Genomic DNA, 12,753 nt, shown 5'->3' with positions numbered 1-12,753 from the left:
ATCCGTAACCCAGAGGGAAAAGGCTAGCAGCCTGAAGATTAAGTTTGTCCCTTGATTCAGCCATCCTTCCACCAAGCCCATTATCTGCGATTCGTCCATGCCACACTTGGAGCTCTACCGCTACTGGAGTCTTTGTACATACCCATCCAGTGAGCTATATGGTACCCCTTTGACCCTTTTGTTCGTGAACTTTTCACGGAGGCTGTCGGGGTCCTGCTTCCCTCCCTTCTGTTCCCTCTGCCTTCAACTATTCATCTTCTTCACCCACCTCGTTGCCTCTCTGACTGATAGAGTGATACCGCGCCCTTCCCCCTTCTTTACAAAGCCCTCCTTCACATTGTCCCCCTTGTCCACATTGAGCCCCAACCCTCTTCCCCCCCCCCCCGCGCCACCTCACACTCCATCTCGGTCGAACATCGGACTTTTGTTGTGGTGGCTACACATGTCCTGCAGCTGAGTCCTGCCCCATAGACACTGATGTGTGTCACCAGGGCCCAGGAGACCCCCTGCACTTCCCAACGCCAGGCTCTGTACTGATCTGACACGGTGACACAAGAGGGCCCATGCATCCAGCAGCACGGTGTGTTAACAAAGACCAGTTTGACACAGAGAATCAGACAGGAACTAGTTTGCCGTAACAGAGTGGTGAACAGCGCATCAGGAGCAGTACAACACTATGGCAAAAAGTTCTTGCATTCACCCCAAGTCTTTGGCGAACTGAAGACTACCCTGTGCATGTCGCTCATTAGCGATCAGGCTCGACATCGACATAATTTGCAGATTTCAATGGAGGCAGCATGGTGGCGCAGTGGTTAGCACTGGGACTACGACGCTGAGGACCCGGGTTCGAATCCGGCCCTTGGTCACTGTTTGTGTGGAGTTTGCACATTCTCCCAATGTCTGCGTGGGTTTCACCCCCACAACCCAAAGATGTGCTGGTTGGGTGGATTGGCCACGCTAAATTTCCCCTTAATTGAAAAAAATATTTGGGTACTCCAAATGTATTTTTTGAAAAAAGAAATAATTTCCACATTTCAAGATTGAAAGGGCTGATGGGATGCTGGCTGGCAGCTATTTTAATGAGCATTCAAAATATGCAACCGGTGTTTGCACCACCTTCCAGTGGAAGGGCAACCTGCCATTAACCCACCATTGGAAAATGTCTCTCTTAGGTGTTCAGTTGAGGTAAATTAAGAGGAGCAAGAACAAGGCACATTTTGACTGAAGACCATTTACATCTCCTCAGCAACATACCAGCCATGATCATAATGAATGGTGAGTAAGTTCTAAGGGCTGAATGGCCTCCTCCTGCTCCTATTTTCTATGTTTCTAACCAGAACGTGTTGAGAATATTTGGTTGTAAACAGTTGCATATTAGACTATACATTTACTTCTAAGCTCGAAGAGACGTAGGATCCAATAAATAGCTAATCAGAATTTCTGCCTAGACACAAGGCCCATATGGTTCACATTGCCATGAAGTAAGAAAAATTTCTGATATGTCCTTGAAAACTCTCAGACACAGGAAGTCATCCTGGATATTGGAGGAGGAAGCAGCTAATGGCTGAATATCACGATGGTTCACCACACGAGAATGCGACTGGGGCTCACTCTCAGACTGAAAAGACCAATTTCACAAGTGTTTGAAATGAGGCTGGAAAATTTGCACAAGAGAGATATTCTCCAGGAAAAACCCTCATGATATAGGATAGTTCTGGGATTAAAAGTAAATAGCTGTAAAAGAAAAGGAGCAGCAGTAAACACTTGGGACCTGAGGATCACTTTGGACCGAGTCCAGTGAATTCAAATGACCACTTGAGGGACAGTGTAAAATATTCCTGTGGCAGGTTTTTCAGTTGTGTTGAAAGTAAAGGGGAAAATTCTGTTTTGCACTTTAAAGCTGCCGACAACAATAGTGTTTAGTCAACAGTGGTTTCCATCTGTTTGTTACGCAGGCCGCAACCCAACGGCCATGCTGCGCCCGAAAAGCAAGTCACCTGGGAGATAAAAGTTGGGAGACCCCGCTTCCGAGATCTTCCCGGTTTGCAAAACCTCATGAGATCCAACGCGATCTGGCGAGACATTGTGATGTAAATCTTGCACATTGTGGGCGGGATCGCTTGTTGGCAAATTTGCATGTTAAAGCAAGATAGCAAGTCTCACTAGCGTATAATGTGCAGATTCCCGAGGTACCTGAGTCAGCTTTGGGATTCATCCCCTTTGCCCCGGAGTCCTCGGGTGAGCACCGTTCAGTACTGTTCTCTAAAATGGGGAGCAGACGGATTGGTACTCATGGGAGTCTCCCAGGGAATTGGAAGCCCTCAGCTCCAAATCCTTTGGGCAGGGTGGTGCTCTGGCACTGATGCCACCTGGGCACCTCAGCCGTGCCAGCTTAGCACTCTGGCAGTGTCACCTGGTGCTATTTTGGCACTGCCAATGTGGCTAGGTGGCATTTCCAACTGGCATGAGCACTGCCAGGGTGCCAGGTTGGCAGTGCCAAGGTGCCAAGTTGGCATCTTTTGCATTCTCACGGTTGGGCTGGGGGTGCCTTGCTTGGGTGTTGGGAAGGGGGGATACTGGCGGGAGAAATTGTCCCATAGTGCGTTCGGACTGAGGGGGTTCGGCGGTCGCTTTAGGGGCCTCAGAGATTTATAAATTTATAAATGGCATCCCAATTTCTTGCTGGGGTGTTCCTGCGGACAGAGCACCCCAGTGCACAAAACGGGGTTCTGTGTGGCCTCGACTTGCATTCCCGACTGAGGCCCCTTATGCAACCCATAGCCATAAGTTTGTTGGCAAGGCGAGTGCTGGGAAACACAAAGTTAACTGCGCCCGCTATGGGACTTTCTTCCCAATTAGTTGAATCAAGGACACTAAAAGGCTTGAACATGTGTCATCCTTTCAGGTATCAACTGAAGTTCAATTTGTTTTTAAAGTACCTGATTCTGCATGGATCATAACAATGATGTGATCTGAACAAGTCAGCAAGGATTTGCCAAAGGGAAATCCTGTTTGACAAATTTGAGGATACACCTAGTAGGATAGGCAATGGCAAGCCAGTAAATGTAGCATACTTGGATTTCTAAAAGTTATTTTGGAAACAACGTAAAAGATTAATATGCAAAACAAGGTTCATGGATTTGGAGGTGATTTATTAACTTCTAAAGAAGATTGATTACTGGAAAGAAACAGAGCAGGGATAATTGGAGCATTTGTAAGTTGGCAGGCTGTGACTGATGGTTTAGTGTTTGAATCAGGTCTGGGGCCTCAACTATTTACAATCTATTCTGATATTCAAGGGCGGCACAGTGATTAGCGCTGCTGTCTCACAGCTCCAGGGACCCTGGTTCAATTTTGGCCTCGGGTGACTGTCTGTTTGGAGTTTGCACTTTCTCCCCGTGTCTGCGTGGGATTCCTCCCGGTGCTCCACTTTCCTCCCACAGTCCAAAGATGAACTAAGCGGCTCGGCCATGCTAAATTTCCCCTGAGTGTCCAAAAGATTTAGGTGGGGTTATGGGGATAGGGTGAAGGTGTGGGTTTAAGTAGGGTGCACTTTCCAAGGGCCGGTGCAGACCAGGTGGGCCGAATGGCCTCTTCTGCACTGTAAATTCTATGATGGCTCAACCAGAGGCAGAGAACAATGCACATTTGCTGACAAGGTTAAGCTAGGTGTGAATGGAGGACAGAAAGATGCTGCCAAGAAATATAGACAGGTTAAGTGAATGGGCAACATAATGGTGAATTGAGTACAATGTAGAGTATTTTTGAAAAAGGTGCGGGACTTGTAAATGTTGATGTTCAGAGTGGCTTGATGCACTCATACAAGGAGCGAAAAGTTACAATGTAGGTACAGTCAACAATTAGGAAAGCAAATAAGATGTTGGCCTTTATTTCAAAGGGATTGGAGTACAAGAATAAAAATATAATTGTGCGGGGCTTATTTGTGACCACACCTGGAACCTTGTGTGCAATGTTGGTCTCCATATTGAAACAGGATTTTTTCGCATTGGAGATGGTACAGCCAAGGCTCATTAAATTGGCCCCTGGGATGACAGGGTTTTCTGACGATGAAGAATGAGAGTTGATTGCACTGAAACGTTCAACATTCTGAAGGAGTTTGACAGGGTAGATACCGAAATGTTGTCTCGCCCAGCGAGGAAATATGGAACAAGAGGGCACAGTTTTGAGATAAGTGGTCGACTATTTAGGACTGGGAGAAGAAGAAATTACTTCGCTCAAAGGTTTGTGAATCTTTGGCATTCTCTACCCAAGAGAGTTGTGGATGTGACATAACTGAATATAATTAAAGCTGATATAGACAGATTATTGGTCTGCCAAGGAAGCAAGAGGAATGGGCGAGAAAACAGAGTTGAATCTTCTGATCAGTCATGAATATATTGAAGGCAGAGCAGGCTCCATGGGTCGCAAGGTATTTTCCGTCTCTATTTCATCCATTCTTATGTTCAGTCGAGTGGCTGATTCCCTGCATTGATCCAATTCATCAGCAGAGGGAGAATTGTACAAAAGCACGGAGTGAGAAGGAGTCACCTGGCTTGTAAGACATGCTGCTCCTTGTTCATTTATTCCACCTCCTGCGGGAGATGAGTGTCCAGATGTGGAGGACGGAAAAAGAAATCATGAAAAATGAATCACGTAAAAGAGCCAGGATATTAAATTCACATCCTATTAGGCACTACTCAACCCTCACCTGGTTCTGCAGACATTCCCACAGTGCCAACAGGGTCAGTGCTGTGCAGTGATCTGTAATCATTTGATTATTTGTGCCTGTACTTACAGCTATAACCTTCAGAACCTGATTACATTGAAGTGGATGAGTCTGCCAATACTGAATGCTCCATCTGCTTCACTTTTCTTTTTACACCGAGTTCAAAAATGGAATACAAAAATAACGTTGATCAGGGACAATTGTCAACATAATGGCATTGTGCACTAACAATATCATCATGTTTGAGACCATGAAGTAAATCGTTTTGCTGAACATCTCCTCTGTTGACTACTTTCAGTGGATAAAAAGCTGACCACAATCTTTACATTCATTTCCTGAAGGGAGCTGGCGCTGTGAATTATTCCTCACTAAATGAATGCTGCTCAGCTCCAGTAATGGCAATATCAAAGAGGAGAGCAAGCACGAAGATAAAATATCATAGCATTTATTCACCGATAGGGAATTATTTCCATTGTGAAATCTTTATTGGAGGTGACCTGACCCAACACAAAATGACAGCTGAAACTTGATCATCTAAATGGGTGCTAACCCAGGGTAGAACTATGGATGAAGGCTGAAGCTCAATGCTAAGCCTACTTTTTCAGGGAGCCAACTGAACTGTTAACCAACCTTCTCTTTGAGGGAGCCATGCATTTACGTACTCCGCAGCTTAGTTTCTGGATTGATCCTTCTTTACAAAGGAGGGATTAAGATTTTAAAAATGAAAATGGCTATGAACTACTTAAAAAGGGTATTGGACCTAAATGCAGACAGGAACTTCCTCATTCACTACCTGAGAAGTGTATAATCAGTGAGAAGGAGAAGTATGTTCAATACATGATGAATGAGGATGTTGTGAATTTAACATTGCGTTGATGATTGGACAATAATTAACATTCCATCCCTGTCAACCAGCAGGACTCATTAAAGCAGAAGCAATCAATAGACTGAGAGCTGTGGAAGAAATAGTTTGAGGGCTCATGGACTGGATTAATAATGTGTCACTAGAAAATTGCAGTCCGCTTTCTTGTTAGGAAAACTTGTTGAGAAATATTTTTAAAAACAATCTCAATTTCTATGGTGCAAGTTCCTTCATTTCGTTCTGCTGTGGAGTTGAGAGACAAGTGAGAAATTTTATCTGCCTATCCTCTTAAGATACAGGAAAAAGCAATCAAAAATAAAATTGGAAATTAATGGTCTGCAAGTTATGGGATTTTTGAGGTATGAGGTATTTTGCACATGCCTCCTTTCTAAAATTCTTCAGCACTGAGCATAGGGAGGTCAACGTTCACAGGTTTTGGCAGCCAAGCAAGTGATTCTTGTTTTTAAATCAAGTCAGCGCCCATCATGGTACCACACACGGGGAATACTTCTAATCCAATCAAACTGGTTGAAACTGATTTTTACCTGCTTAACTGCAGGTACCAAAGAATGCCCATCTAAAGATGGTATGAAGTCTGAAGACCTGCACATCCAGACATAGGAGCAGCTTCTTCCCCATAGCTGCAAGACTCCTCAACGACTCCCCTTCGGACTGATCTGTTCCCTGTAAGAACACTATTCACAATGCCCTATGCTGCTCTTGCTCATGTATTTGCTTTGTTTGGCCCCTTGTTCTGCACTGCAACCAATCACTGTTTGTTGATGTACCATTTGTCAATGTTCTCTGTTGATTCTACTATGTACGTACTATGCACGTTCCCTCGGCTGCAGAAAAATATTTTACACTGTACTTCAGTACATGTGACAATAAATCAAATCAAATGAATGTCAGGAAATTGGCATCATCGGGACCCAACTGCAGTTTTAATTTATAAACTGACTATGAGTTGAGGTTTTCAGTGAGGCAGAGAATCAGGCTGAGAGGCCTTTTTTCACTTTCCTTGTGGGGTGAGAAAGAGCACTCCTACAGCTCCTGCCCTCACAAGGAAGGCTTTTGGTCTCTCCTGTCACTGATTTACATCCTTGCCAAATTTCAACCAACCCCATCAATTGCCGTATCCTCCCAGGCACCAATCTCATTCCTCAGTGGACTTGGTCGGAAGCTTCTGGTGTGTTAGATTTTCCATAGCCTCGCGGCCAGAATGGAATGAGAATCTAACCAGCAGGATTTAAATGAAACGTGGGAGTTAAAATACCCCAAGCCTCATCACTGGAGCTGGATCCCCTGTTGATAATTGGCCTGGAGTTCAAATTAGGCCGACTGTTGAATTAACTCTCCCAGTGATAGGAACTAAATTGAAGGCAGCACCATGATCAGCATGCGCACATATAATCAGGACAGATTGTAGACCCACTGATTTGGCTGTGTAGCTTTGCACAGTGAAAATACCTGAGCTATCGACATTTTCAGTCCCAGGTTTCATTTTTGTCTTGATGAACTGGTTGGTTATTGGAACCATGCAAGGTTCAAACAGCAATCAGGAGCAGGTAACCTGATGTACTTTCTCAGGTAAATTATGCAGTCAATGTTGCTGAAAGCAAATATTTGTGAAAGTCAGGTCTCACCATGGAGAGACCTCCAGTAGGAGAAAAACCATCACTTTCGAGCTCAATGCATGTGCTGTGTCTTAGTCTCCAATGGAAAATTAACCATTAATATTCCACAAATTCCTGTTACCTTTATCAATATTCTTGTTCTTCAGAGACCCTCTTGCTCAGAGGATTGTAACATTTTATTTTTCTGGCTGCATTGTAAGCCCAGGAGGGAATGAAAGCCTCCTTTCTTCATGTTTCGGACTATCTATCAATAAATTAACGTCGAACACAAAATTACTCCATCATTACATTAATGTCAAAACTTAGCATTGAACTGAATGGGGACGTATTTTTATTGAGTTTCTCCAGCCAGTCCATTGTAAACTTGGGGGAAAAGCTGCATAAATGCCAGATAAAACACAGCAAGATCACAATGCTGGCTGGTGTGGAAAATCCGTCAAAAGAACAATGGATGGAATGTTCCTCCAAGTGGTGCAAATCGGCATTAATACCAACATCGCGACCCTGTTTTTAGCCGAGCAGTGATGACAGTTAGAATCTTCAGGAATCCAGAACATGATCAACCTGGAGTTGGGCTATGCCACAGCAGCCAATTTAAAAGACAGATGTTCATTGCCAGAAACATTGGTGGAGTTCCTAATTACCATGAGCAGTGCCCCCAAATCTAAATAAACCTGCCCCTCACCCTCCTAACCTTTCCTCCCTACTTCCCCTCACCCTGCTTTCCCTGCTTCACCCTCATAACCTCAACTTCACATCCTAACTCATTCACCCACTCGCACATCCCTATACTGCCTTCGCTATTCATTCAGTATTTCACTTTACAAGCAGAACCCAAAATAGCCCTGTAATAACATTTACTCAAATGCTCACAAATCCTTCAACTAAACAGACATCAGGGCCGGGATTCTCCCCTACCTGGCGGGGCGGGGGGTCCCGGCGTACCGGAGTGGCGAGAACCACTCCGGCGTCGGGCCTCCCCAAAGGTGCGGAATTCTCCGCACCTTTAGGGGCTAGGCCCGCACCGTAGTGGCTCCCGCTCCGCCGACCGGTGCCAGCGGCCTTTGGCGCCCCACCGACTGGCACCACGGCTGGCCAAAAGGCCTTCGCCGGTCGGCGTGTGTCCGCGCATGTGCCGGAGCATCAGCGGCCGCTGATGTCACCCCGGCGCATGCGCAGTGGAGGGGGTCTCTTCCACCTCCGCCATGGTGGAGGCCATGGCGGCGGCGGAAGAAAAAGAGTGCCCCCACGGCACAGGCCTGTCCGCCGATTGGTGGGCCACCGTGGGGGCACTCTCCGGGGTCAGATCGCACCACGTTCCCCCCAGGACCCCGGGGCCCGCTCGCGCCGCCTGCTCCCGCTGGCACCAGAGGTGGTTTAAACCACGTCGGTGGGAGAGGCCTGACAGCGACGGGACTTTGGCCCATCGCGGGCCGGAGAATCGCTGCAAGGGGCCTGCCAACCGGCGCGGGGGGCCCGCCGACCGCTGATTCCCAGGTGGCGGAGAATTCCGGCCATGGCGGGGGCGGGATTTACGCCGGCCCCGGGCGATTCTCCGACCCTGCGGGGGTCGGAGAATTCCGCCCCAGGTGACAAGTTTATTGAAAAAGTACAAACCTCTACAAAATCTCGTAAATCGATCAAAATAAATAAATATAACTTGAATAGGCATTCTTTTGAAGCGCAATATGTTAAATCCATCAAACTCATATTCCCCAGGAGAGGTCAGTCAGAATATTTAGTACTTCAGAATCCATGAGTGCTTTTGAAGGTAGCCAAAAGCTCAAACATCTATCAAAGCTTGCAAACAGCCAAACAAATGGATGAGCCAATTTACAAAGAAAGCAATTATTAAACAGGAGCATTTCAACTTCATGAATTGTCCCTTTTTACGTGCAGGTGAAAATGACTAAGAGATAGAAATAGAGGCAATCCTCCACTTTCCCTTCTCAGTGGCCCTTTTTTTGAATCCGGCCTCTGTCAATGAAAAGCTGAATCTCTGCTATTGTGTTTGGGGCTCTCCTGGGAATAACGTTCAGGCACATTATTTGGTGCATCAAATGGAGCTTTATTTTGCATTTTGCCAATGCAAAATCTGCCTTGGTAAACCTTGAAAGAGACACTGGTTGTTTAGAATCTAGAAAGGATGTATGCCTCAGCGTCACTGTCACCTTGAACAGCACAAAGCTCAGTAAAAAAGATACAAACCAATAAAAAGTTATTTGTCACTTACAGTTCACTATTACTTCTACTTTTCGTACATCAGGATCCGAGACCTCATTGTAGGCAGTGCACTGATATTCTCCGGCTTGTTTTTTCGTAATTCCTGTAATTTCAATATACTCATCTTCCACAAAATCTCGACCTGAAAAAGAAAACAGATGCACATGTGAAACAGAATTTTCGCTGAACTCTACATTTATGTCAACATTTATTTAACTTATCTACTGATTTTTTCCTGTCTTGCCAAATTGCTATGTCATGAGTAACCGTGAGTTGCACCTTTTGAACTATTATCTGCCATTTTAGTGCCTGTTTAAAATGCAGCTAAATTTCCCAATGACCCAAATTTGGGAGGAGAGCAAATTATCAAGAGAACACAAAGGGCAAATCTTTTGTTTTAATTAAGGGGCAATTTAGTCTAGTCAATCCACCTAACCTGCACTCTTTGGGTTGTGGGGGTGAAACCAATGCAGGCATGGGAAGAATGTGCAAATTCCACATGGACAGTGACCCGGGGACGCGATCGAACCCAGGTCCTCAGCGCTGTAGACAGCAGTGCTAACCACTGCACCACCGTGCCGCCCAACAAAGAGCGAATCTTGAGGCCCCACTCGCCATCTGCAGGATCGGCAGTGAGGATCGGGAAACGCAAATCTCACTAGAGATCGTGTTTCCTGATTTTCCCTGCCCCTCACCGGGGACATCCCGTCATTTGAGGATGTGAATTTCATTTCAGCCAATTTAAAAACAATCATGATTAGCACTGCCCCCCCCCCCCCCCCCCCCCATCCTGCCAAATGGTTCCCTGCTATTTTCATTCATCACGTCGCTACTTCAACGAGGTTTACAACATGGGACCAGACGTGAGGTTGACAAGAGGAACCCTCCGGTGTGCAAAGGTAATTATGGTATGCAATGGAGTAGAGGGACATGCTCGTGCAGTGTTCTGGCACTGCCCTTGGCACAGGTTGGTACTGCCAACCTGTGCTGAAGTGCACCCTAGTGGGAAACCCATGGAGGCGGCCGGGGGGGGGGGGGGGGGGGGGAGACGGGATGAGTACGTTCATTTAACTGATTCCTGAGGAGGTTGGGGCCTATATTTATTGGAGTTGAGATTGAGGTGTCAACTTATTGAAACATGCAAGATCTTGAGAGGATTTGACAGGCTGGTCGCTGGGAAGATGTGTCCCTTGTGGCGTAGTCTGGAACTAGGGGACACTGTTGAAAAACTAGAGATCTCTCATTGAAGACAAGAGATGTGGAGAGTTTTTTCCCCCTCAAGGGTTGTTGGTCTGTGGCCTTATCTTCCCCAGAGAGCAGTGGGGCAGGGTCATTCAATATATTCAGGGCTGAGTTAGATGGATCTATGATTGGAAGTCAATGATCACAGTAGGGCAATAGGAAAGTAAATTTTAGATCACACAATCAGACTAGCCATGATCTTATTGAATGGTGGAGCAGGCTTGAGATGCCAAATGGTCTACTTCTGCCCATAATTCTTGTGTTCTTGGTGTCTTGCATGACTGCATGGGTGGAACGGTAGCACAGTGGATAGCACTGTTGTTTCACAGCTCCAGAGTCCCAGATTTGATTCCCGGCTTTGGTCACTGCCTGTGCGGAGTCTGCATGTTCTCCCCGTGTCTGCGTGGGTTTCCTCTGGGTGCTCCAGTTTCCTCCCACAAGTCCCGAAAGACGTGCTGTTAGGTGAATTGAATATTCTAAATTCTCCCTCTGTGTACCCAAACAGGTGCCGGAATGTGGTGACTGGGGGCTTTTCACAGTAACTTCATTGCGGTGTTAATGTCAGCCTACTTGCGACAATAAAGATTATTATTATGTCTAACCCCTCTGTCAAATAAATGCTCAGGGTTTAGCTGCCCTGCCTGCCAAGCAGCTATCAAAGCCAACAATTGTCAATTTGTAGAAGCAGATAGTTTAGGTGTTTCCTAACAGCAGTCCTGAACCCGAGTCAGGCTTCAAATGTCGAGGAAGGTATTTGGTTAATGTATTCTGGAATCAGAAACAAAGAAAGACTTGCATTTAAATTGACAAAGGATCATCTGGACTCGAAACGTTAGCTTTTTTCTCTCCTTACAGATGCTGATAGACCTGCTGAGATTTTCCAGCTTTTTCTCTTTTAGTTTCAGATTCCAGCATCCGCAGTAATTTGCTTTTATTAAGGAAAGTCCCAAATCGCATTACAGTCAATGAAGTACTTTTGAATTATAGTCCGTGCAGTAATGCAGGAAACACAGCTAACTTGTGCACAGCAAGGCTCCACAAACAACAAGCTAATGATCAGAACGTTTGTTGCTTGAAGGATGATTATCGACCAGGAAGCAATAGAGCTGAAATCCATGGGCTGGGATTCTCCGATCCCCCGCTGAGCCGGAGAATCGGCGGAGGAGGGGCGCGAGAATCGGGCCACGCTACTCCGATGCCAGCCCGTTGATTCTTGGGCGCCGATTCTCGGGCGCCCGAGGGAACACCGCCGCATCAGTTGAAGGCCGAGTGCCCCCCCCCCACCGGCGATTCTTCACACCTCGACAGGCCAAGTGCCCGCCGAGTTCGGCCGAGTCCCGCCGGATTATGTCATGTATGGTGCTACCCGGCGGGACCTCGGTGTTCTGACTGCGGGGGCCATCTTGATGGGGGGTGTGGGGGGATCCAATTTTGGGGGGGGAGGGGGCCTCCACTGTGGCCTGGCCCACAATCGGGGCCTACCGATTTATGGGCGGGCTATTTCCATGGGGGGCTATATTCCTCCGCGCCGGGCCACTGTAGGGGTCCGCCATATGGCCCAGGGGCCGGCGCAGAGACGGGAACCCACGGGCAAGCACAAACTCATGCCAGCCGTGGCGCGCACGCGTGGACCCGCGCCAGCCGTGGCATGCCGGCTTTCGAGTGCCGGAGTAGCATGCCTTACTAGCCCCCTGGGAAGGGGTGAATATCTGGGCATGGAGACCGCGCCGATTTTGATGCCGGCGTCAGAACTTGCCCGCAGGATCGGAGAATCCCGGCCATCATCTTGATTTCAAGAAGTTGTAAACTCCATGATACTAGCTTATTGAGAGAAAAGATCATTGTTTGGCAGGTTAATGCTTCAAGTATCATTGTGGAATGCAATTCAATCCCACCCCCTCCCCTTGATCGGATTTGAGGGACAGTTCTATGATTTTACAAGCTGACCAGTACAGTTTCAGTGTAAGGATGAGCTAGATCAGGGGTGGGCAAACTTTTACGTGCAAGGGCCACATTCAGAAATTCACAATTTTAAAGGGCCGCATAGTATATTAAGTAAAATA

At 46.7% G+C, this 12,753-nt stretch overlaps 1 protein-coding gene across 5 annotated transcripts in view; it reads right to left on the bottom strand.

Annotated features, from left to right (window-relative positions):
• The window catches only part of LOC119954114 (opioid-binding protein/cell adhesion molecule-like), a 1,170,645-nt gene that overhangs the window by 106,434 nt on the left and 1,051,458 nt on the right, over window positions 1–12,753 (bottom strand). For all 5 annotated transcript variants that reach the window (XM_038779012.1, XM_038779011.1, XM_038779013.1 and 2 more), the window contains one exon: window positions 9,459–9,590. In XM_038779012.1, coding sequence (XP_038634940.1) covers window positions 9,459–9,590 — 132 coding nt within the window. The remainder of the gene's footprint in view (window positions 1–9,458; window positions 9,591–12,753) is intronic.

Source organism: Scyliorhinus canicula, chromosome 19 (genome assembly GCF_902713615.1).
Source record: "Scyliorhinus canicula chromosome 19, sScyCan1.1, whole genome shotgun sequence".
In the NCBI taxonomy this organism is placed as follows: Eukaryota; Metazoa; Chordata; class Chondrichthyes; order Carcharhiniformes; family Scyliorhinidae; genus Scyliorhinus; species Scyliorhinus canicula.
This window is presented reverse-complemented; position numbering and strand designations above follow the sequence as displayed.